At 41.5% G+C, this 23,931-nt stretch overlaps 1 protein-coding gene across 2 annotated transcripts in view; it reads left to right on the plus strand.

Annotated features, from left to right (window-relative positions):
* Positions 1-23,931, plus strand: part of OFD1 (OFD1 centriole and centriolar satellite protein) — a 63,282-nt gene that overhangs the window by 15,835 nt on the left and 23,516 nt on the right. The window contains exons 6-14 of one of the 2 annotated variants that reach the window (XM_065900643.1): positions 483-619; positions 948-1,121; positions 3,576-3,682; positions 5,310-5,429; positions 7,000-7,073; positions 8,619-8,710; positions 9,747-9,936; positions 20,822-20,952; positions 21,486-21,597. In XM_065900643.1, the coding sequence (XP_065756715.1) occupies positions 483-619; positions 948-1,121; positions 3,576-3,682; positions 5,310-5,429; positions 7,000-7,073; positions 8,619-8,710; positions 9,747-9,936; positions 20,822-20,952; positions 21,486-21,597 (1,137 nt within the window). The remainder of the gene's footprint in view (positions 1-482; positions 620-947; positions 1,122-3,575; positions 3,683-5,309; positions 5,430-6,999; positions 7,074-8,618; positions 8,711-9,746; positions 9,937-20,821; positions 20,953-21,485; positions 21,598-23,931) is intronic. The other variant, XM_065900644.1, reaches the window with a different exon arrangement.

The following is a 23,931-nucleotide window of genomic DNA, read 5'->3' on the forward strand; positions in this document are numbered from 1 at the left end:
ACTTCAACTGTATGGGCGTCTGTTTCCTCTTCTGTGGAGAGGAGGAGTTGAAACACATGATCTTTGATTCATCTTAAGGTCAGTGTTTTGAAAGTGAGTCAGCTTTAACCAAAGTCCAATGAAGAGCTCTCTCCAATGGCATTTAGACACTAGAAAGAGATGCCCGTGTTTTCTGACTTGAACTGTACTTTTTTTCTTTTCCCCTGACATTTTATGATGAGGATTCTCAGACATTCAGAAAAGTTGACACAGTTTTACAGCACACACTTGTATACCTCAAGTCTGCCATGAAATTTGCATTATACTTGCTTGATCACTTACCTGTCCATCCATTAAGCTCTCACTTTTTGGATGCATTACCAAGTAAATTGCAGACATCCTTACACTTTCCCTTAAGTACACTCTTTGTGTTTGAACAGAGCTCTGGCCTCTTGCTCACCTGCCCACGTTTCTCTAACCTTTCCTGTGTTGTTTTTTGATAGCTGAGAAGCTTCAGCTTATTGACGATGAGTTTGCAGGTGCTTACCCTCAGCATCCAAAGTTAGAATCTTTAGAAATCAAGTTAAACGAATATAAGAGAGAAATTGAACAACAGCTACGGGCAGAAATGAGTCAAAAGGTAAGATTTATCTTGTTATAACCAAGAGTGATGTTTTTGCTTGTCTTTTAATGTCTTCATCTTAGGTATATGGGGAAATAACTAGAATCTTTACTAATGAATGTGATACTATACTGTTGTGCATGTTATTTCTCTTTCCAGATGATGTCATTTCTTTATGACTTTTGAACGCACCCTATAAGTACAGTGAATGAGATGAAACATAAAGACGAATTAAAACTAAATATATCTAGACAGCATTAACGTTAAACCTAACAGTGAAGAGAGAATGTTACTGTTTCTTTAGTATAGTTATTGACATTTACAATTATTTGTCATCAATTGGCAGTTGAAGTATTTTAAAGATACTGAAATAGCGAAAATTAAAACGGAAGAGAAAAGAAAGTGTGAGAAGGAATTAGCTGAGTTGCGGAATGAATTTGAGAGAGCTTGTCAAGCAAAATCTGAAGCCCTGATTTCTCAGCAAAAGATGATCCTTAAGAGAATTCAAAAGCACCAGGAGGTAATATTCTAAAATCATTTACCGGGTGGCTATTTCCGGGCCGTTTCCCAAGTAGGGACTGGGGTCAAGAACGCAAGTAGAAGCATGGGGCTTGGAAAGGATGTGCAGACACCCTTCCTCTGAGATGGCTGGAGGGAAAGGACCGGGGACGGGACCATCCAAGCTGGCAGTGGGAGAAACTCATACCAGAGAGGCGGCAGATTTGAGGCTTCGGTAGCAGCCTGGGGGAGAGGATCAGAGGTGTGGAATGGCTGCTTGCGGTAAAGGAAGAGCAGCCCTGGGAAGCAGATGGGGCTGCCTGAGCTATGTTGAGGCCCCAGCCGAGGTGGGCAGCCTGGAATGGCAGTAGACCAAATCCAGTGCTTACAGGCAATGGCTCTGGTGCAGCTCTCAGGACGATGTGTAGTGTTGGTGAGGGCGGAAGGATAGAGGTGCTTGGGGAGAGGAGCTTGAGAGCACCGAATTTCTTTGGCTTTGGAAAGACAGCCCATTTCGTGGAAGACATGGGGTTGGGTGGGGTGAGGAAGGCAGCCCAAGAGGAGGCTAATATAGGGCAGCAGGGAGGGTGACGGGGCCGTCTGGAAGACATCGAGAAGCAGGTCTGAGGATTCCTATGGGTGGAAGAAGAAGGACGGGCCAAGAGGACAGAGTTGCAGGTGGAGGTTTCAGGTCAAGACTGGAAACAAAGCACAGCGTGCTGCCATGGGGGCAGAGGTGAGGTCCCCGGAGTGGAGGCGTCCAGGGCTGCCGGGGTCATCCATGTGGCCGTTTGATCTTGTCCCCCAGGAAGGTGGCTGGACGGGAGGTGGAGAGGTTGCCAAGTGGCGGGAGGGCGTGTCGGGAGGGATTGGATCCATTGCTTTGGGAAAAACAGGTTCCTTTGCCAAGGGCATGTCTTAGACCAGGCTGGATCTGAGGCCTTGTTTCCTATGGACAGCGGGAGCTTCTATCAGGAAGTTCTGTTAAAAGTAGCAGGCTTCCTCCCAGCGTCCACCCTTGCTTAGAGCTTCTCAATAAGACCCAGTTATTTAATGGTAATTGTACCCCCTCTACAAGTTTTATATAGCAGTTCTGGGAATTGGGCTTGCTTAGCTATAAAATAAATGTTGGAGGCACAGGTGTTTGAGAAGCTTGGATTATGTTTATACTAACAGCGTCATCTTCAAGATAGGTGATTGACTAAGAAAGAAAGACAAATAGCGTATGATATCACTCATATGAGGAATCTAAAATATGACACAAATGAACCTATCTATGAAACAGAAACAAAATCAGGGACATAGAGAATAGATTGGTGGTCCCTGAGGGGGATGGGGGAGGGGGGATGGAGTAGGAGTTTGGGATTAGCAGAGGCAAACTGTTACATACAGAATGGATAAACAAGGTCCTGCTCTAGAGCACAGGGAACTGTATTCATTATCCCTGTGATAAAGCATAATGGAAAAGAATATGAAAAAGAATATGTATTTGTATGACTGAGTCACTTTGCTGTACAGCGAAATTAACACAGCATTGTAAATCAACTATACGTCAGTAAAATTAAGAGATAGATGACTGACTAGATCAGATCAACCAGTTAACAGACTCGAACCCTCGTTTAGTCACCTGATTCTCCGAAGGCACTAGAGAAGGTTGCCATCCTTGTGAAGAGCACCGTGGCTTTATTCCACCACCTGGAATGCCCCTCCCCTTCTCCGCCTGATAAAACCATCCAGTCCTTCAAAGTCCAGCCGGAATGTCACGTTCTCGTGACGCCTTTCCTGACCCCCACTGATGGAGTCCTTTGGGCTTTGTTCGTGCTGTCGAGTGTTGATGTACTTTGGTTGTGAAATCATCACACCGTAGTGTGACCGTTGGTTTGTCTCTCTCTCCCTGACTAAACTGTGAGTCTTTTAAAGGTTGGGGACGGTCCTATATCTGTCCATCATTGTGTATCCAGCTCCCAGTGTGCCCTTGGACATGTGACAGGTGTTCAGGAAACCCTTGCTGAGGGAACACATACATGGAAGTGTGGCCATTCATTCAGGACATCAGGCAAGCTTGCTGACTGAGCCAGAATGACCTCTGAATTGAAACTTTCAGACAGCGATGGAACTATGGGGATTCTTTTAAGTTTTATTGCTGAATACACATTTGTTTCATTTTTTTCTTGCTGAAGAACTTAGTGAAATTTTGTAAGTGTCTGAGAGATGTTAATTATGTAATAAAATAACGACAAGGGATGTTAGGAATATAGGGTAATGTGGCTTAACAGCCCTCCTTAACAGGAGGAGGAAGTAAATTTTTGTGGAAAAAAAGGCAAAACATATACCTCGCATTGGAACCTCTTGAAAGTGAAATTGTTCCTCTAAGTGTCCGTACTTTGCTTTCTGGAATTTAGGAAGCAGGGTATTAGTTCAAATCTCTTTTGTTTTCTTTAGCTTGCTTGCTAAAAATTACTACTTTCCTCTACAGAATGAAACAAAAGAAATTTATACTCAAAGGCAGCTTCTCCTAAAAGATATGGATTTTCTGAGAGACAGAGAAGCTGAGCTGAAGCAAAGAATTGAAGCTTTTGAATTGTAAGTAATGTGTGTTCATTTTGGACATTCAGAATGAATGAAATGCAAAAAAGAACTACTAAAATGTCTACATAGTCTAATATTAGCTGTAAAATAGAGTTCTTGGTTGTAAAGGTGATAGCACCTAACTTTCAAAAGGCACAAGTTAAGAGAAACAGGGACGAGGGTTTCACTTTTGAAATACTAGACACTGGGATGAAAGCAGAAGGAGACACCATCGTCAGGCTTCAGTGAGACCAGACAAATGATATGCAGAAGCGAATAACGCTTTAACAGATCATACGTTTCGCATTTATGTTCAACCATTCAGATCTCAGTTTCATGTGCGTGTAGTAACTGAATTCCAGAGAGTCAGACCTGCCACACTGACCTGCTCTGCTGGCGAAAAAGGGAAACACGGTGGCTCTGAGTTGACTTGTACTAGGTGAAAGTATTTCTTGTGATGTGTGTGTTGCTTTTTCCAAGTGCTCACCAACGTTTCATTCTTCACTTCTTACCTGGGATTCATAGCAAGCTCAGCAGTTTTATAGTTTATGGAGTAAGCCTTCTTTCCCATTTGGTATGTGCCATTAATTGGCACTCACAGATCCAGGAACCTTCTTTCATTAAAGGATTTGTCTTCATCTTCATTGATGTTGTTTTCTCATTTATATAAGCTCGGTTTGTTTGATTTCTTCTCTCTGCCAACCTTACTCTCTTTCTGGCAACACCGAAGAGGTAAATTGATCATAAGAGAGAGAAGGAACACAATTTGGGTAGAGATAGTTCATGATTATGTAATCACTTATTTACCTTGGCTTCCCCTCCTCCTCCTCCCTTCTAAGCATAGTATATAAGGTAAATAAATGTACTGGTCTACTGCTCCTTTGTGGACAGATTAACCAGCAGAGGGAGCAAACACACAGAGCTTTTATCCTTTGCTTGGAATAGTCTGGGTTCCCTAGCACTTCTCATTATGGCTTGATCTAAGTCCCTGTGAACCCAGTTCCTCGGCTCTGGAATTGATCTTGTGCTTGATTTCAGGTCTCACCAGGAAGATCATTCCTTTCTTCGGTGTTGGGACTTTCTGACTGATCCATCGATCTTTTGCTCTCTTTTCAGTATTTACTTTTCCGTATTGAATTAGTAGCCTGTGAAATGCCAGAACGAATCTTCTGTCTTTAATAGCTATGGGCTAGTCAATTAAATCTTACAGTTAGAAACACTATTATAGAAAAAACAAGCACTTAAGTGCACTAGCTGAAGTTTGGTTTGTAGCTTTGTAACAAAAAGCATCATTCTTTCACCCCTGAATTGATTATGGCTACTTTCCACTTACGACCTTTTTTTTTTTTAAGTCAGAACCATCTCCTGTGAGAAACCACTTTGGTTTTGGCACTTTCCCACTCCCGCCAGCCAGATGCCACCGTAGAGCTCCATTTGCTAGTTCAGATCCATCGTCACTAGGTCAGCTCATTATAAAAGAGGTGGGAGACTTCTGGCTCTTCGTTCGCATTTACTCCCCACAGCCGTGACAGGCACAGAACAGTTGAGTCTGTGGAGCTAGAAATACATGGTATCTTTTCCCCCTAAATTCTTCAAGTATTAAAGTTTGCTGATTTGCCTTATCTATTTTTGCTAATTTCAGGGCCCAGAGGCTACAAGAAGAAAAAAACAGAAGCATGACTGACGGGCTTAGGAGGCGGGAGCTGAATATAAAGCGTATTGAGGAGGCCTATGACCAAAAGCTCAAGAACGAACTTCTAAAGTAATTGTTTGGCGTCTTTAAAAAAAGTATCATGTTTGAATTAAGTTGATGGAAACACAGCAACACTAATGAAGTAGATAAGACTAATATTTTATGGCAAAATCCAGTATTTAAAAAAATACGTGTTTTCATTGGCAGTCAAGCCTTTCCCATGAGTTATTTGAGTTAAGATGGTTTTAAAAAGATACAGTACAGAGAATAGCATCCTCTGTTCACTCTTGTCTCTCCTCTGGTATTTATTGAGGGCCTGTGATTTGCTTGAATTTCTTAGGGCACCTTGTAACTTGCTGAAAAGCTATAAAATGGGAATTATCGTCACTTTTATCTTTTCCTCTACCCCACTCATGCTGCCATTAAGATGGGGATGTCTAATGATTTATGAATTATTCTGCTTATTGGTTAAAGTATTTGTCGATCTGTATTCCTTCAAGATTCTGCAAAGCCGGAATCGAAAGAAACTAGAATTAACTATATAAAGCAAAAAATGATATAGGAAAAGGAAAATAAGGACAACTCTGATACTATGGCTTTGCTCTAGTCTGAGTTTTGCTGTGTTCTGGTGAATAGTATCTTAGTGCAGAGCCATTAAGCCCATATATGGTAACTTTTCTCTCCAGTGCTCAGCAGCTCTGGGTATTTCTTAATCAGCGGCCTCTCTACTGCTTTGTCCATAATTTGGCATTGATAGTCCATCATGTAGTACCTTCAAAGGTTTTTTGAGGTTTCTCTTTAAAATAATTCTAATAAAAAATATAGCACTTCTCCGTGTATCAGTTTTGACATGATATAGATTTTATCCTCATATTTTACGTCCACTCCTCTAATACAGCAGTAAGCTCTGAAGAATCTGTAGTTGTTAAACTTCCAGGAATAAATGAATAAGAGTGTGTATGTTAGCTTGACCTAGCCATGGAGTAGGGAACTGTTAGGTATTGATGTCTTTGTCTGGCTGTGGGTGTCCTCAGTATGACTTTGGCAATTGTTGGGTTTCGGAGGATATTCACCACAGGAGTGCTTCTTTCCTTTCTCTCATCTCTGAACCAGAAAGTCAGCTGGTAATAGCTGGTGGAGATAGTAAAATTCCATGAAAACTTGCCTTTCGGTATCGCCAATCCATATATAATTCTGTTGGCAGTGGCTCTCAGTACTATGCTCAGTTCCTGAGTGGGAAAGTTCTTATCCTGCTTGGGGGTGGGGAGGCAGGATAGGTGGATTGGAAGCGACTGGCTTGTTATCCTTTGGGATTTAAAGTCTGTTGTGTACAGTGTAAAAGTAACTAAATTTACTTTCTTGCGTCAGTGGACACCAACTGAGAAACAGTGCCCTCTGTAACCTCAATAACACGACCCTTCATTTTGTGCTTGAGTTTACAGGATTGCAGCAAGATTTTACTGGACCTTTTATAGCCAGGATTCGGATCCCTGGCCTTAGTACTGAGTGACCTTGAAGTTCATGCATTGTCCTGTTCAGTGCCCTTCGGTGCCCTGGTACCATAGATAAGCTCAGGTACTGATAGCAGTCTGTTTAGGAAGGTGACCAGGAACTAATTTTCCATCCTTCTATTTCTCAGGTATCAACTTGAACTGAAGGAGGACTGCATCGCTAGAACTAATAAATTGATTGAAGATAAGAGGAAGAATAAAGGTGACCCTTGGGGGGAAAAAAAGCTGTACTGCTCAGTTTCGATGCAGGTTATCAGCTTCCTAAGTTGGGTCTGTTCTGTAATCCAAAAAATATGTACCTTCCACTTCATTGTTGCTATAAACTGACACATTTTTTGTCCGTTTAATTTTACAAAATGAAAAAAATAATCACCGTCTTTCACTGTGTTTTTGCAAACCTTCATGTTTAACCTTTTGTATATTCTCAAAGATCTGTAATTTATCGGTAGAATTTTATTCAATTTTATTTCAGTATATTTTGATGAATAAATCTGTGATGGCAGGAAGGCGGCAGCAGCTTATTGCCCTCGGTTAATATTACTCTAAGCCATGAGAGATTTCATTTTTTACTTCGGGAAAATTTTAACTTCTCTGTCCTCTGTGACCTGGTTTCTTATTTCTATTACTTCTAATATATATTTATGCTTCATGATATTTAAACTTGACATATAACCTCCTAAACTCTTATATGTATTACCCCAAGACTAGGAAAGTTGGGTAATTTTTCGATCTTTCAGACATTTTACATTTCAGTATATTTCTAGGAACCAACCTGTAACAAGGACTTTTGGTGGGCATTTCAAATGGATTCTTGGGAGTGAACCAGGGCTGGGTGCTTTATAGCCATCAGAAGGTCACCCAGTGTGTATGGCTGCTGCTTTGCAGCTATCTTGCTGAGACTAATACCTCTTGAGGAATTAGTACCGTCCTGTAGTCAGCATGTGATTTTTTTTTTTTTTTTTTTTTGTGGAACGTGGGCCTCTCACTGTTGTGGCCTCCCCCATTGCGGAGCACAGGCTCCGGATGCGCAGGCTCAGTGGCCATGGCTCACGGGCCCAGCCGCTCCGCGGCATGTGGGTTCTTCCCAGACCAGGGCACAAACCCGTGTCCCCTGCATCGGCAGGCGGACTCTCAACCACTGCGCCACCAGGGAAGCCCAGCATGTGATTTTTTTGATGATATATCTATAGAGTCTTGTGTTAGATGAAGTGAAAATGACAAAATAATAACTACAAATAACTGCAGTCTTACAGAGTAGTCTTTGTCTTAAGGAAGTTCAGAGCCGTCGGCATGAGGGCCCCGCACTCTGTGCAGGTGGTGTAACTGGTGACTTGTGTAGCAGGAAGTTCACCACATGTATGACCATTACAACCAACTTCCCATCACCTATTGAGTAATGGGGCTTACTTACTCACTCGCTGATGTTTTCTTTTTTTTTTGACCCAAGTATCTGCTATTTTACGTGTGTGTGTGTGTGTGTGTGTGTGTGTGTGTGTGTGTGTGTGTGTGTGTGTTACCATGCAACGCAGCTTGCTGGATCTTACTTCCCCAACCAAGGATCAAACCCACACCCTCGGCAGTAAAAACGTGGAGTCCTGACCTCTGGGCTGCCAGGGAATTCCCTCTGCTATTTTAGATGATGAAATAATGGTCATTAGATCTGACATACTGGCTATAAATGATTAAATGAGTTTTGTATTCACTGGGAAAACTTAATGATGTTTAGTTGGTTGGCTCTGTCTTTCAGAAAAAGCTATGCATTTCCAAGAGGAGTTTGCAACTCTTAATTTTAAAAAGGAAGAACTGGATCGTTCTGTAAATCGTGTGAAAGAACTTGAGGTAATTGTTAAGCCTATTGGTTTTTTTGAAATAGTTATTAGACAATACAGGAAATTTTAGCTTCAGTCATACATAATTTATCTCGAGTTATCCTCTTGGTATGTTTGGACTGTTTATTATATGACTCAGAGGGTGACGGTTGAACTTAATTCAGTAGTTCCTTATTTCAATCCTAGTCTCCTAGAGAAGCATAGAAAGAGCATGTCGTTTGGGGCCCAGAGTCGTCCTTGAATCCTTTGTGTCTCCCTCACTGCTTGTGCGCCTCTGGGCAAGATCTGTGACCTCAGATCGTTTCTCCGAAAACTCTGGGGTATTGCCCACATCCCATGGTTGTTGAGGGACTTCAGTGAGCTGGTTTACTGTGCCTGGCCCATCGCAGGTGGCTGGTGTATACTATTATCTACTCAGCCTCTTCTCCCTTCGCCTCAGCAGCAGGTGAAAATTCTTATCACTACATCAGGATCTCACAGATTAAAGCAAAATGAGAGGCATTTTTCACATGATACTGTTACTTTTTTTCTGTCCATTTGTGTGCTTGCTATCCAAAGGACAGGACTGGAACTTCAGGAACTTAAAATATGTTCTGTATATAAAATTTATTTTTGCAACTGTGATGACTTGTTTGAGAACTTTATAGGCTCCGGTCTCCAAACATGAGATATATTAGACTAAGAAAAAGAAAGCACCTCACAGCATGTTATTGGTATCGGTCTTACCTTTTCATATTAAAAAATAGACATATTATTAACTCTGTGAAGGCTTTTTGGTCCTTAGTGGCATCTGGAAAATGGGGTGATAATCCAAAAGACTTGCTTTGTAGGACAGGGTTCTGCATAAATCGAGTTGGATGAACTTGCCCCATCCCCAGCTCCAGGGCAGAAGTTGTAGTTAGGGTTGTCTTGTTGAAGAAAATGACACTTCAGTCAAGTGACCGTAATTAAATTATGCTGCCCAGCTGAGAGCAGCCCACCAGCATTTACCTGTGCAGTCCTGTAAAGTCACTCTTCAAGTACAAGTTTTCCTTTTCCAATTCCAGCTTCAGTTGGAGTCCGTCAAAGCTCAGTGTTTGGCATTAACAAAGCAAAACCACATGCTGAGCAAGAAGGTTAAAGAGATGAGCGACTATTCACTACTGAAAGAAGGGAAACTGGAGCTTGAGGCACAAAATAAACTACTTAAACAACAACTGGAAGACATGAAAAGTGAAAACTTGAATCTCCTAAACCGTAAGTCTTTTTTTTTTTCTGATTTGCCTGTGTTTGTAATTCGTGTTACGTTCATATTAGGAAACTCCTCTAAGGGAGGCTTCAATTGGGAAGATTTTATAAAGTTAAGATTCTCAGATTGGAATTTCTTTCTTTTTGCTTGCTATTCCATAATTTGTAGCATAAGAAGAAACATTTTTTAAAAATTTAATGTTTATTTTTTATTAGAATATAGTTGATTTACAATGTGTATTTGATTTACAGTGTTTTGTTAGTTTCAGGTATACAGCAAAGGGATTCAGTTATATGTATACACATATCCATTCTTTTTCAGATTTTTTTCCCGTATAGGTTATTACAGATCATTGAGCAGAGTTCCCTATGCTATACAGTGTGTCCTTGTTGATTATCTATTTTACATATGGTAGTGTGCGTATGTTAATCCCAAACTCCTAATTTTATCCCTCCCCCCGCCTTTCCCCTTTGATAAGTTTGTTTTCGAACTCTGTGAGTCTGTTTCTGTTTTGTAAATAAGTTCATTTGTATCGTTTATTTTAGATTCCACATATAAGTGACATCATAAGATATTTGTCTTTTTCTGTCTGACTTATTCCACTTAGTTATGATATTCCCTAGTTGCATCCATGTTGTTGCAAATGGCATTATTTTGTTCTTTTTATGTCTGAGTAATATTTCATTGTATTTATGTAACACATCTTCTTTATCCATTCCTCTGTTGATGGACATTTCAGTCACTTCCATGTCTTGGCTATTGTAAACAGTGCTGCAGTGAACACTGAGGTGCATATATATTTTCGAATTATGGTTTTCTCTGGATGTATGCCCAGGAGTGTGGTTGCTGGATCATATGGTAGTTCTGTTTTTAGTTTTTGAAGGAACCTCCACACTGTTCTCCATAGTGGTTGAACCAATTTACATTCCCACCAACAGTGTAGGCGGGTTCCCTTTTCTCCACACACTCTCTAGCATTGATTGTTTATAGACAGTTTTTTTAAAGGAATTTTTTCTTTTTTTTTCTTAAACTTATTATTTGTTTTATTTTGGGCTGAGTTAGGTCTTTGTTGCTCCACGTGGGCTTTCTCTAGTTGCAGAGAGCGGGGGCTCCTCTTCATTGTGGTGCACAGGCTTCCCATTGCAGTGGCTTCTCTTGTTGTGGATCATGGCCTCTAGGTGTGCAGGCTTCAGTAGTTGTGGCTCGTGGGTTCTAGAGCACAGGCTCAGTAGTTGTGGCGCATGGGCTTAGTTGCTCCGCAGCATGTGGGCTCTTCCCGGACCAGGGCTCGAACCCGTGTCCCCCGCATTGGCAGGCGGATTCTTAACCACCGCGCCACCAGGGAAGCCCTGTTTATAGACATTTTGATGATGGCCATTATGACTGGTATGAGGTGATATCTCATTGTAGTTTTGATTTGCATTTCTCTAAAAACTACTAAAGTTGAGCATCTTTTCATGTGCCTGTTGGCCGTCTGTATGTCTTTGGAGAAGTGTCTATTTAAATATTTTTCCCATTTTTTGATTGGGTTGTTTGAGCTGCACAAGCTGTTTGTATATGTTGGAGATTAATCCCTTGTCGGTTGCTTCATTCGCAAACGTTTTCTCCCATTCTGTGAGTTGTCTTTTCATTTTGTCTATGGTTTCCTTTGCTGTGCAAAACCTTTTAAGTTTAATGAGGTCCCATTTGTTTTTTTTGTTTTTTTTTTAATTTTCATTACTGTAGGAGGTGGATCCAAAAAGATACTACTGTAATTTATGTCAGAGTGTTCTGCCTATGTTTTTCTCTAAGAGTTTTATAATATCTGGCCTTACATTTAGGTCTTCAATCCATTTTGAGTTTATTTTTGTGTACGGTGTTAGAGAATGTTTTAATCTCATTCGTTTACATGTAACTGTCCACTTTTCCCAGCACCACTTGGTGAAAAGACTGTCTTTTCTCCGTTGTATATTCTTGTTCCTTTGTTGTAGATTAATTGACCATAGGGTCGTGGGTTTATTTCTGGGCTTTCCTGTTCATTGAACTATGTTTTTGTGCCAGTACCATACTGTTTTGATTATTGTAGCTTTGTAGTATAGTCTGAAGTCAGGGAGTCTGACTGCTCCAGTTCCGTTTTTCCTTTTCTTTCTTTTTTTAAAAATTTTTTAATTTAATTAAGTTATTTTATTTGGCTGCATCGGGTCTTCGTTGCAGTGAGCGGGCTTTCTCTAATTGTGGCGAGTAGAGGCTACTCTTTGTTGTGGTGCATGGGCTTCTCATTGTGGTGGCTTCTCTTGATGCGGAGCACGGACTCTAGGCACGCAGGCTTCGATAGTTGTGGCTCGTGGGCTCTAGAGTGCAGGCTCAGTAGTTGTGGCACATAGGCTTAGTTGCTCCACGGCATGTGGGATTTTCCTGGAGCAGGGCTTGAACCTGTGTCCCCTGCATTGGCAGGCAGATTCTTAACCACTGCACCACCAGGGAAGTCCCTTCAGTTGCGTTTTTCTTGCTCAGGTTTGCTTTGGCTCTTCAGGGTCTTTTGTATTTCTGTACAAATGAAAATTTTTTTTCTTCTAGTTCTGTGGAAAATGCCATTGGTAATTTGATAGGGATTGCATTGAATCTGTAGATTTCCTTGGGTAGTATAGTCATTTTGACAATATTGATTCTTCCAATCCAAAAACGTGGTATATCTTTCCATCTGTTTATGTCATCTTCAGTTTCTTTTATCAGCATCTTATAGTTTTCAGAGTACAGGTCCTTTGCCTCCTTAGGTAGGTTTATTCCTAGGTATTTTATTCTTTTTGATGTAATGGTAAATGGGATTGTTTCAGTAAAGGTGCACCTTTACTGAATTCATGGATGAGCTCTAGTAAGTTTTCTGGTAGCACCTTAAGGATTTTCTACGTATAGTATCATGTCATCTGCAAACAGTGACGGTTTTACTTCTTTTCCAGTTTGGATTCCTTTTATATCTTTCTCTTCTCTGATAGTTTTGGAAGTCCTATCCACAGCAGTGTTGTTTCAGAGTGGTGAGAGTGCATATCCTTGTCTTGTTCCTGATTTAAGAGGTAATGCTTTCAGCTTTTCACTGTTCAGTATGATGTTAGCTGTGGGTTTGTCATAGATGGCCTTTATTATGTTGAGGTAGGTTCCCTCTATACCCACTTTCTGTAGAGTTTTTATCATAAATGGGTGTTGAATTTTGTCAAAAGCTTTCTCTGCATCTATTGAGATGATATAGTATTTGTTCATCACTGATCGATTTGTGGATACTGAAAAATCCTTGCAACTCTGGGATAAATCCCACTTGATCATGGTGTATGGTCCATTTAATGTATTGTTGGATTGATTCAGTTTGCTAGTATTTTGTTGAGGATTTTTGCATCTATGCTCATCAGTGATATTGGCCTGTACTTTTCTTGTGGTATCCTTGTCTGGTTTTGGTGTGAGGGTGATGATGGCCTCATGGAATGAGTTTGCGAGTGTTCCTTCTGCAGTTTTTTGGAATAGTTTCAGAATGATAGGTGTGTTAACTCTTCTCTAAATGTTTCATAGAATTTACCTGTGAAGCCATCTAGTCCTGGATTTTGTTTGTTGTTAGTTTTTGTGTGTGTGTGTCTTATTTTTTATTGAAGTATAGTTGAATTACAATGTTGCATTAATTACTGCTGTATAGCAAAGTGACTCAATTCTAGATATATATACATTCTTTTTAGTATTCCTTTCCATTATGGTTTATCACAGGATATTGAATATAGTTTCCTGTGCTATACAGTAGGATCTTGTTGTTTATCCATTCTATATATACCAGTTTGCATCTGCTAGTCCCAAAGTCCCACTCCTACACTCTCCCACCCCCCCCACCCCCTTGGCAACCACCAGTCTATTCTCTATGTCCCTGATTGTGTTCCTCCTTCATAGATAAGTGTGATATTTTATTTTATTTTTTACTTCTTTCAAGTCACTTAACCTTTTATTTTAGTTTTTTTAAATTAATTTTTGGGCTTCCCTGGTGGCGCAGTGGTTGAGAGTCCGCCTGCCAATGCAGGGGACATGGGTTCGTGCCCCAGTCCAGGAAGATCCCACATGCCGTGGAGCGGCTGGGCCCGTGAGCCATGGCCACTGAGCCTGCGCGTCTGGAGCCTGCACGTCCGGAGCCTGTGTTCCGCAACGGGAGAGGCCACAACAGTGAGAGGCCCGCGTACCGCAAAAACAAACAAAATTTTTATTGGAGTATAGTTGCTTTACATGTCATATTTTATATTGCACATATAAGTGATATCATATGGTATTTGTTTTTCTCTTTCAGACTTACTTCACTTAGTATGATAATCTCTAGTTGCATCTGTGTTGTTGCAAATGGCATTATTTCGTTCTTTTTCATGGCTGAGTAATAGTCCGTTGTATATATGTACCGCATCATCTCTTATCCATTCATCTCTTGATGGATATTTAGGTTGTTTCCATGTCTTGGCTATTGTGAATAGTGCTGCTATGAACATAAGGGTGCATGTATCTTTTTTAATTAGAGTTTTCTCCAGATATATGCCCAGGAGTGGGATTGCTGGATCATATGGTAATTCTATTTTTAGTTTTCTGAGAAACCTCCATACTGTTTCCCACAGTGACTGCACCGACTTACATTCCCACCATCAGTGTAGGAGGGTTCCGTTTTCTCCACATCCTCTCCAGCAATTTGTCATTTGTAGACTTTTTAATAATGGCCATTCTGACCACTGTGCGATGGTACCTCATTGTGGTTTTGATTTGCATTTCTCTAATAGTCAGCCATATTGAGCATCTTTTCATGTGCCTATTGGCCCCCTGTATTTATTTTTTGGAGAAATGTCTACTTCAGTCTTCTGCCAATTTTTCAGTTCCATTGTTTGTTCTTTTGTTGTCGAGCTGTGTGAGCTGTTTGTGTATTTTGGAAATTAAGCCCTTGACAGTCGCATCATTTGCAAATATTTTCTCCCATTCTGTAGGTTGTCTTTTTGTTTTGTTTACAGTTTCCTTTGCTGTGCAGAAGCTTGTAAGTTTGATTAGGTCCCATTTGCTTATTTTTGCTTTTATTTCTATTGCCTTGGGAGACTGACCTAAGAAAACGTTGGTATGATTTATGTCAGAATGTTTTGCCCCTGTTGTCTTCTAGACATTTTATGGTGTCATAGCCTATGTTTAAGTCTTTAAGCCATTTTGAGTTTATTTTTGTGTATGGTGAGAGGTTGTGTTGTAACTTCATTGATTTACATGCAGCTGTCCAACTTCCCCAATACCAGTTGCTGAAGAGTCTGTCTTTTTTCCGTTGTATATTCTTGCCTCCTCTGTCGAAGATTAATTGACCATAGGTGTGTGGGTTTATTTTTGGACTCTCTGTTCTGTTCCATTGATCCATATGTCTGTTTTTGTGCCAATGCCATGCTGTTTTGATTACTGTAGCTTTGTAGTATTGTCTGAAGTTTGGGATGGTTATGCTCTTGGAAGTCTTTTAATCACAGTTTCAATTTCAATACTTGTGATTGGTCTGTTCTTACTTTCTGTTTCTTCCTGGTTCAGTCTTGGAAGATTTCACCTTTCTAAGAATTTGTCTATTTATTCTAGTTGTCCATTTTATTGGTAGATAGTTGCTTGTAGTAGTCTCTTATGATCCTTTGTATTTCTGTGGTGTCAGTTTTAACTTCTTTTTTGTTTCTAATTTTATTAATTTGAGCCCTCCCTTTTTTTCTTGATGAGTCTGGCTAAAAGTTTATCAATTTTCTTTATCTTTTCAAAGAACCGTCCTTTAGTTTCATTGATCTTTTCTGTTGTTTGCTTCATCTGTCTTTCATTTATTTCTGCTCTCATCTTTATGATTTCTTTCCTTCTACTAACTTTGGGTTTTGTTTGTTCTTTCTCTAGTGGCTTTAGGTGTAACCTTAGGTTGTTTGAGATTTTTCTTGTTTCTTGAGGTAAGATTGTATTGCTATAAACTTCCCTCTTAGAACTCCTTTTGTTGCATCTCATAACTTTTGGATTGTCGTGTTTTCGTTTTCATTTGTCTCTAGGTAATTTTTGATTTCCTCTTTGATTTCTTCAGTGATCCATTGGTTGTTTAGTAACATATTGTTTAGCCTCCATGTGTTTGTGTTTTTTCGTTGTTTTGTTGTAGTCGATTTTTAATCTCATAGTGTTGTGGTAGGAGAAGATACTTGATATGATTTCACTTTTCTTAAATTTACTGAGGCTTGCTTTGTGACCAAGCATGTGGTCTATCCTGGAGAATGTTCCATGTGCACTTGAGAAAAATGTGTACTCTGCTGCTTTCAGATGGAATGTTCTATAAATATCAATTAAGTCCATCTGGTCTCATGTGTCACATAAGGCCTGTGTTTCCTTATTGATCTTCTGCCTGTATGATCCGTCCATTGATGAAAGTGGGGTGTTAAAGTCCCCCACTATTATTGTGTTACTGTCAATTTCTCCTTTTATGGCTGTGAGCATTTGCCTTCTATATTGCTCCTGTGTTGGGTGCATAAATACTTAAAATTGTTATATCTTCTTCTTGGATTGATCCCTTGATCATTATGTACTGTCCTTTTTTGTCTCTTGTAATAGTCTTTATTTTACAGTCTATATTGTCTGATATGACTATTGCTACTCCAGCTTTCTTTTGATTTCCATTTGCATGGAATACATTTTACCATCCCCTCACTTTCAGTCTGTATGTGTCCCTAGATCTGAAGTGGGTTTCTTGTAGACAGCATATATACAGGTCTTGTGTTTGTATCCATTCAGCCGGTCTATCTTTTGGTTGGAGCATTTAATCCATTTACATTTAAGGTAATTACTGATATGTACTTACTGATGTTTTGTTAATTGTTTTGGCTTTGTTTTTGAAAGTCTTTTTTCTTCCCTTCCTCTTTTGTTCTCTTGTGACTTGATGTCTGTCTTTAGTGTCGTGTTTGGATTGCTTTTTCTTTTTTGTATGTGTATCTATTGTACATCTTTGGTTTGTGGTTCCCATGAGGTTTTGATATAGCAGTCTGTATATGTACAAGATTGCTTTAAGTTGCTGGTCTCTTAATTTCCAGTGCATTTCCAATATCCTGCATTTGTATTCTCCTCTTCCCATGATTGCTGGTTTTGATAATATATTTGTGTGGGGGTGATTCCCTACCTTTGTTTTATGTTTGCCTTTACCCATGAGCTTTCCCATTCATAATTTTCTTGATTCTAGTTGTGGCCTTTTCTGCCTAGAGAAGTTCCTTTAGGATTTGTTGTAAAAGCTGGTTTGGTGATGCTGATTTCTCTTAGCTTTTGCTTGTCTGTAAAGCTTTTGATTTCTCCATTGAATCTGAATGAGAGCCTTGCTGGGTAGAGTATTCTTGGTTGTAGGTTTTTCTCTTTCATCACTTTAAATATATCTTGCCATTTCCTTCTGGCCTGCAGAGTTTCTGCTGAAAAATCAGTTGATAACCTTATGGGAATTCCCTTGTATGTTATTTGTTTCTTTTCTCTGTTGTTTGTAATATTTTATCTTTGTCTTAATTTTTTGGTCAGTTTGATTAATATGTGTCTCAGTGTGTTCCTCCTTGGGTTTATCCTGTATGGTGCTCTCTGTGCCTCCTGGACTTGAGTGTTTCCTTTCCCATGTTAGGGAAGCTTTCCGCTGTTAGCTCTTCAAATATTTTCTCAGCCCCTTTCTCTCTCCTCTCCTTCTGGGACCCCTTTAATGCCAGTGTTGTGGATTTAATGTTGTCCTAGAAGTCTCTTAGACTGGCCTCATTTCTTTTCATTCTTCTGTCTTTATTCTGTTCCTCAGCAGTGATTTCCACCAATTTGTTTTCCAGCTCACTTACTCGTTCTACTGCCTCATTGATTCCTTCTGCTATTGATTCCTTCTAGTGTGTTTTTCATTTCAGTTATTGTATTGTTCATCTCTGTTCATTAAAGCAGCTAACTCTTTATTAAACATTTCTTGTATCCTCTTGGTCTGTGTCTCCATTGTTTTTCTTCTTGGTCTTGGATCATCTTTACTATCATTACTCTGAAATCTTTTTCAGGTAGGTTGCCTATCTCCGCTTCACTTAGCTGTTCTTCTGGGGTTTTATTTTGTTCCTTAGTCTGGAAGATACTTCTCCACTGTCTGGTATTGTCTCACTTGCTGTGTTTTTGTGGTCTCCATTCCTCAGGCCGTAGGATTGTAATTCTTCTTGGTTCCGGTGTCTGTCCCCTGGTGGGTGAGGTTGGTCCAGGGGCTTGTGCAGGCTTTCTGGTGGGAGGAACTGGTGCCTGCACACTGGTGGGTGGAGCTGTGTCATGTCCCCCTGGTGGGCAGGGCCATGTCAAGGGGTATGTTTATAGGTGGCTCTTGGCTCAGGACAACTTTAGACAGCCTGTCTCCTGATGGGTGGGGCTGTGTTCCTACCCTGTTCATTGTTTGGCCTGAGGCATCCCAGGACTGGAGCCTGCAGGCTGTTGGGTGGGGCTGATCATTGGTGCCAAAATGGAGACACCACCCCCACCCCCACCCCCACCCCCGGGAGAGCTCACGCCCAAGAGTTTTCCTTTGGGCCCCACGGGGAGCCACAGCCGACCCCCCACTCTGCCAGAGACCCTACAGTACCCGCAGGTAGATCTGGCCCAGGCTCTTACGGAGTCAGTGCTTTGTCCTGGGTCCCAGTGCACATGAAACCTTGTGTGCAGCCTCCAAGAGGGCCGTCTGTTTTCCTCAGTCCTGAGGAGCTCCTGCACTCGAGCCCTGCTGGCCTTCAAAGCCAAATGCTCTGGGGGCTCCTCCTCCTGATGCCAGGCCCCCAGGCTGGGGAGCCTGATGTGGGGCTCCAGACGCACTCATACGGGAGAACCTCTGTGATAGAATTATTTTCCAGTTTGTGGATCGCCCACCTGGAAGGTATGGGATTTGATCATAATGCAAAAGTGAACTTCCTACTGTCTCACTGTGGCTTCTTCTTGGTCTTCGGATATAGAATATCTTTTTTGGAAGGTTCAAGTCTTTTTTGTCAGTGGTTGTTGAGCAATTAGTTGTGATTTTGGTGTTTTCATGAGGGGAGGTGAGCTGAAGTCCTTTTACTCCACCATCTTGTCTCTCCCGCCAGTCCTGAAGAAACATTTTAAAACTGTCCGAATTTGCCCCTCCAGATGGTACCGGGCTTCCCTTGCCCACTGACTGCTGGTCAGGTGTGCCGAGTGCCCGCAAGCACTGGGAGGGAGGGAGGAGAGAGATCAAGGTTGTTTACCCTCCTGCCACCTCCATATACAGCGTCCCTGGGCTGGCCCTGCACCTTTCAGCCATGCAAGGTCCGAGTGTTTGTGGGATGGCCTCTCTAGCATTCTGCAGCAGCTCGCTCTCTCCAGTTCTGGGAGTTCCTGCCTCCCCAGCCCTCTAGGCCCAAGGGCTACAATCAGCATGGCTCTGCTAGTAGCCTAGGGAACTATGCCATCCTTTGTGGCTACGGACCCAGCCTAAGTCAGTCTGTATTGAAGGGTTCTCCGATGACCTGAATTGGGCGTGCCGTCTGTTTTCTGTCTGGACCCTGAGAGCCCCTGACAGATGCACAGATCGAATTGGACCTCAGGGCAGTCATTGACAGGTTTTGATAGAGCACTCCTTATCTGCCTCTGTAGGGAGAAGAGGCGGGCTTTCAAGTTAATTTGAGGATTTGAAAGAATTGTATTACATGGAGAAGGATGTGAGAATAGTAAAATTTGCATTTATGTGCATTAAATTATTTTGTTTTGAAATTTGTGAGTCAGAATTGCTTGTAGTCCATTTGATAGAATTAATACAATATTGTATGCATACAAAAAAAGGAAGAACAATTTGAAACTTCTTTGGCTGCTTTTAAAAGTCAAGCGACAGAAGTCAGAAAGAGAAAGACAAATATAATATTGCTTATGTGAAATCTAGAAAAGTGGTACAGATGTGACCTTATTTGCAAAGCAGAAATAGAGACACAGATGTAGAAAACAAACTTACGGTTACCAAGGGGGAAAGGGGGTGTGGGATGAATTGGGAGATTGGGATTGACATATATACACTACTATGTATAAAATAGGTAACTAATGAGAACTGAGTGTATAGCACAGGGAACTCAGTGCTCTGTAGTGACCTAAATGGGAAGGAAATCTAAAAAAGAGTGGGTATATGTATAACTGACTCACTTCGTTGTACAGCAGAAACTAATACAACATTGTAAAGCAGCTGTACCCCAATTTAAAAAAAAATAGGTAAACAATAAGGACCTACTGTATACCACAGGAAAGAATACTCAATATCTTGTGATAGCCTATAAATGGAAAAGAATCTGAAAAAGAATATATAGGGCTTCCCTGGTGGCGCAGTGGTTGAGGGTCCGCCTGCTGATGCAGGGGACGCGGGTTCGTGACCCGGTCCAGGAGGGTCCCACATGCCGCGGAGCGGTTGGGCCCTTGAGCCGTGGCCGCTGGGCCTGCGTGTCCGGAGCCTGTGCTCCGTAACGGGAGAGGCCACAACAGTGAGAGGCCCCCGTACCGCAAAAAAAGAAAAAAAAAAAGAATATATATTATGTATATGTATAACTTAGTCACTTTGCTGTACACTTGGAACTAGCACAACATTGTAAATTAACTAAACTTAAATTTAAAAAGAAAGGTCAAGGGCTTCCCTGGTGGCACCGTGGTTGAGAGTCCGCCTGCTGATGCAGGGGACACGGGTTCGTGCCCCGCCCGGGAAGATCCCACATGCCGTGGAGCAGCTAGGCCCGTGAGCCATGGCCACTGAGCCTGCGCGTCCGGAGCCTGTGCTCCACAACGGGAGAGGCCACAGCAGTGAGAGGCCCGCGTACCGCAAAAAAAGAAAAAAAAAAAAAAATGTCAAGCGAAATGAGAACACTTCAGGTTGGTAACGACCAGGCTCTTCTACCTTCTTAGGCATAGCTCAGCCATCTCCTAAACTGCTGATTTTTCAGAAAGAATTACAGAAAGCAGAAAATGCTATCACCTTGGAGCATAAGGAGTTTGAAACCCAGAAACAAGCTCTGCAACAAAAACTACAAAGTGAAGTGAGTATTTCTCCTTGAGCACCCAGGGGTCAGGCCAGTCCACTGCATAGACGTGTGAACTTGGCACATGCCACACTGCTGTGAGTGGGATTTATTTTAACATCAGATATCCCTTAAGGTGCTAACGGGTGTCCTTTCTCCTCTGAGAGAACTGTCCAGTGGTCATGTGACTCTACATTCATAATAGTCACAAAATCCAGAGGCAAGCAAACTCACACACAAAATTCTCCAAGTCCTGATGGTGCCCACAGTGGAAGTGTCTCGATGCTCACCCTGTGACTTGGAAATACTGCTGCCCTCTCTCTGGTGTCTTCCCATGCCCTGGAGTAGCTGCTCTGACGTGCGTGTAAGAAGAAATGGAAACTTGCGTCATCGGTCGTCATTTTAAAGGGACCCTGTGGGTTACGGGTATAAAGCTGCTCAGAATTGGCAAAAGAAAAAGAGAGAATAAGCCCAATGAGAGGATTGTTCCCTTTGAAGTGAGCTGTGATTTGTTTTATGTTGATTTTTTTTTCTTCTTTAATTCTCTGCAGATTGAGCACTCTGCCCAGCTGAAGGCCCAGATATTAGAATACGATGCTTCTGTCAAGAGGTTAACTGTGCAGGTTACCAATTTAAAATTGCAACTGAAACAAACTCAGATAGGTTAGAGACATTTTTAACCTGTGTGTGTGTGTGTGTGTGTAAAACTTCTGACATTTGTGGAAATGTAATAATTGTTACTCATTGAATTTTTAGTAATTCTCATAGTAGAGGTAAAGCCATAGAGCCATGGGCCATCTTAGAAGTCAAACTCCCTGTCCATTTCACGGATACCAGCCAGGTCATCAGCTGAAGTAACTTGCTTTCACAGGTGCCCCACGCTTGGGGGAGCCTCATACCCCAGATAGGAAAGGTGTGGTAGTGATGCAGAGGCCCCCAAATTCTTCCTGGACCTAGGTTTTCCTGTTTTATTTGCTACCCTGATAATAAGAGCAGTCTACTCTTCAGTGGTTTTATATACTCCTTGACAGGTGTATATACCTGTGGGAGAAGCAGAGTGCCCTGGCAAAAAGAGGGCTGCCGCTGGAATCAGAAAATTTGTTTTGTACCCCAATTTTGAAGTTAGTTGTTTGGCCTTGGACATGTTGCTTTTAACTTCCTTGGGCCTCAGTTGCCCCCTTTGTAATGAGGATAATAATACCTTCTGTGCCATGGAGGACGAAGGGGAAAGGTGATTGGCTCCAGTACAGTGCCTGGGGCATATGAAACACTGGGGAGATGGCCACTGCTACCATCTGATTACTATGTCTTCCTGTGGATGCGTGACATCTGCCCCTCCTCCTTCATAACAAGTGTTTCAAGGCTTAGACACTTCCTTTAGCTGCTTCCAAGCTCAGTGGAAGTTCCTGAGTGTTCGTGATTTTGAGCCTTCTTTAGTTCCTTCTTCCCACTCAGGCCCTTGGCCCCTTCTCCCCACGCCACTTTTATTGTGGTCTCTTTACTCATTTCTGCTCTTTCCCGTTCCTCATTTTCTCTCCACAATTCTGCCTTTGCCAAACTGCCCACAGCTGAAACCTGTACCAAGCTCCTGTCATTAGAAATAGTTTAATGAGGTTGGAAGCTTCTGGAACATAGGCATCACAAGCATCTGTCCCGTGGCATCATCAAAGTGGCTTTGCAGGAGAGGAGTGGTCACATTTACTGGCTTTGCATTAGGCCCGCGCAGTGGCTCGATGCCTCGCTAACTGGGGGATTCAGCCGCAGTCCCCCATCCATGGCATGGGAGCCGTGAGAGTTCTGGGCCCACAGTGGTGACCTGACCGCATGTCCTCCTATCTGAGACTCAGGCCGTATGCAGTGGATTTTGCCGCAGCCCTGGGGGTTCGGGGGCGGCATCCTGTAGTGCGACGCGTTCATTATTTTGAAGTCAAATGTGTGAACATTCATGCTGGGTGAAATAATTAAAGATTATAAATGGGTTTATATCAGCTCAGGTCAGATTTTTCAACCACATGAGTTCAAGTCTGGTTAGGCTTTGTCCCCTAATACATTGTAAATACCTTTTCAGTTCTCAAAGCTTTTAGATTTCAAGGTCGTGCATAATGGATTGTGAAATAATAACATGCGTTACGAATGAAGGCGTATGAAGCAGTAGCTGGTACACATGAGCTCTCAAGTAGATGTTAATAATTACTGTTATGACCATGCTTTCACAAACTATTTTTTTTATTTTTATTTATTGAAGTATGGTTGATTAACAATGTTAATTTCTGCTGTACAGCAGAGTGATTCAGTTACACGTGTATATATATATTCTTTTTGATATTATTTTCCATTATGGTTTATCATAGGATACTGAATATAGTTTCCTGTGCTATACAATAGGACCTTGTTGTTTATCCATTCTATATATAATAGCTTACATCTGCTAACCCCAACCTCCCATTCCATCCCTCCCCCAACTCCCTCCCTCTTGGCAACCACAAGTCTGTTCTCTTTGTCCATGAGTCTTTCTGTTTCGTAAATGTGACACAATTGAACACATCTTAGATTCCACATGTGGTATCACATGGTACTTGTTTTCTCTTTCCGACTTACTTCACTTGGTGTGATATTCTCTAGTTGCATCCATGTTGCTGCAAGTGGCATTATTTTGTTCTTTTTTTTTTTTTTTTTTTTTTTTACAGCTGAGTGATATTCCATTGTGTGTGTGTGTGTGTGTGTGTACCACATCTTCTTTATCCATCCATCTGTTGATGGACATTTAGGTTTCCATGTCTTAGTTCTTGTAAATAGTGCTGCTATGAACTTATGGGTGCATATATCTTTTTGGATTAGAGTTTTGTCTGTATACGTGCCCAGGAGTGGGATTGCTGGATCATATGGTAATTCTATTTTTACTTTACTGAGGAACCTCCATACTGTTTTCCATAATGGCTGTACTAATATACATTCCCACCAACAGTGTAGGAGGGTTCCCTTTTCTCCACACCCTCT

The sequence above is a fragment of the Phocoena phocoena genome, chromosome X, assembly GCF_963924675.1.
Source record: "Phocoena phocoena chromosome X, mPhoPho1.1, whole genome shotgun sequence".
Lineage (NCBI taxonomy): Eukaryota > Metazoa > Chordata > Mammalia > Artiodactyla > Phocoenidae > Phocoena > Phocoena phocoena.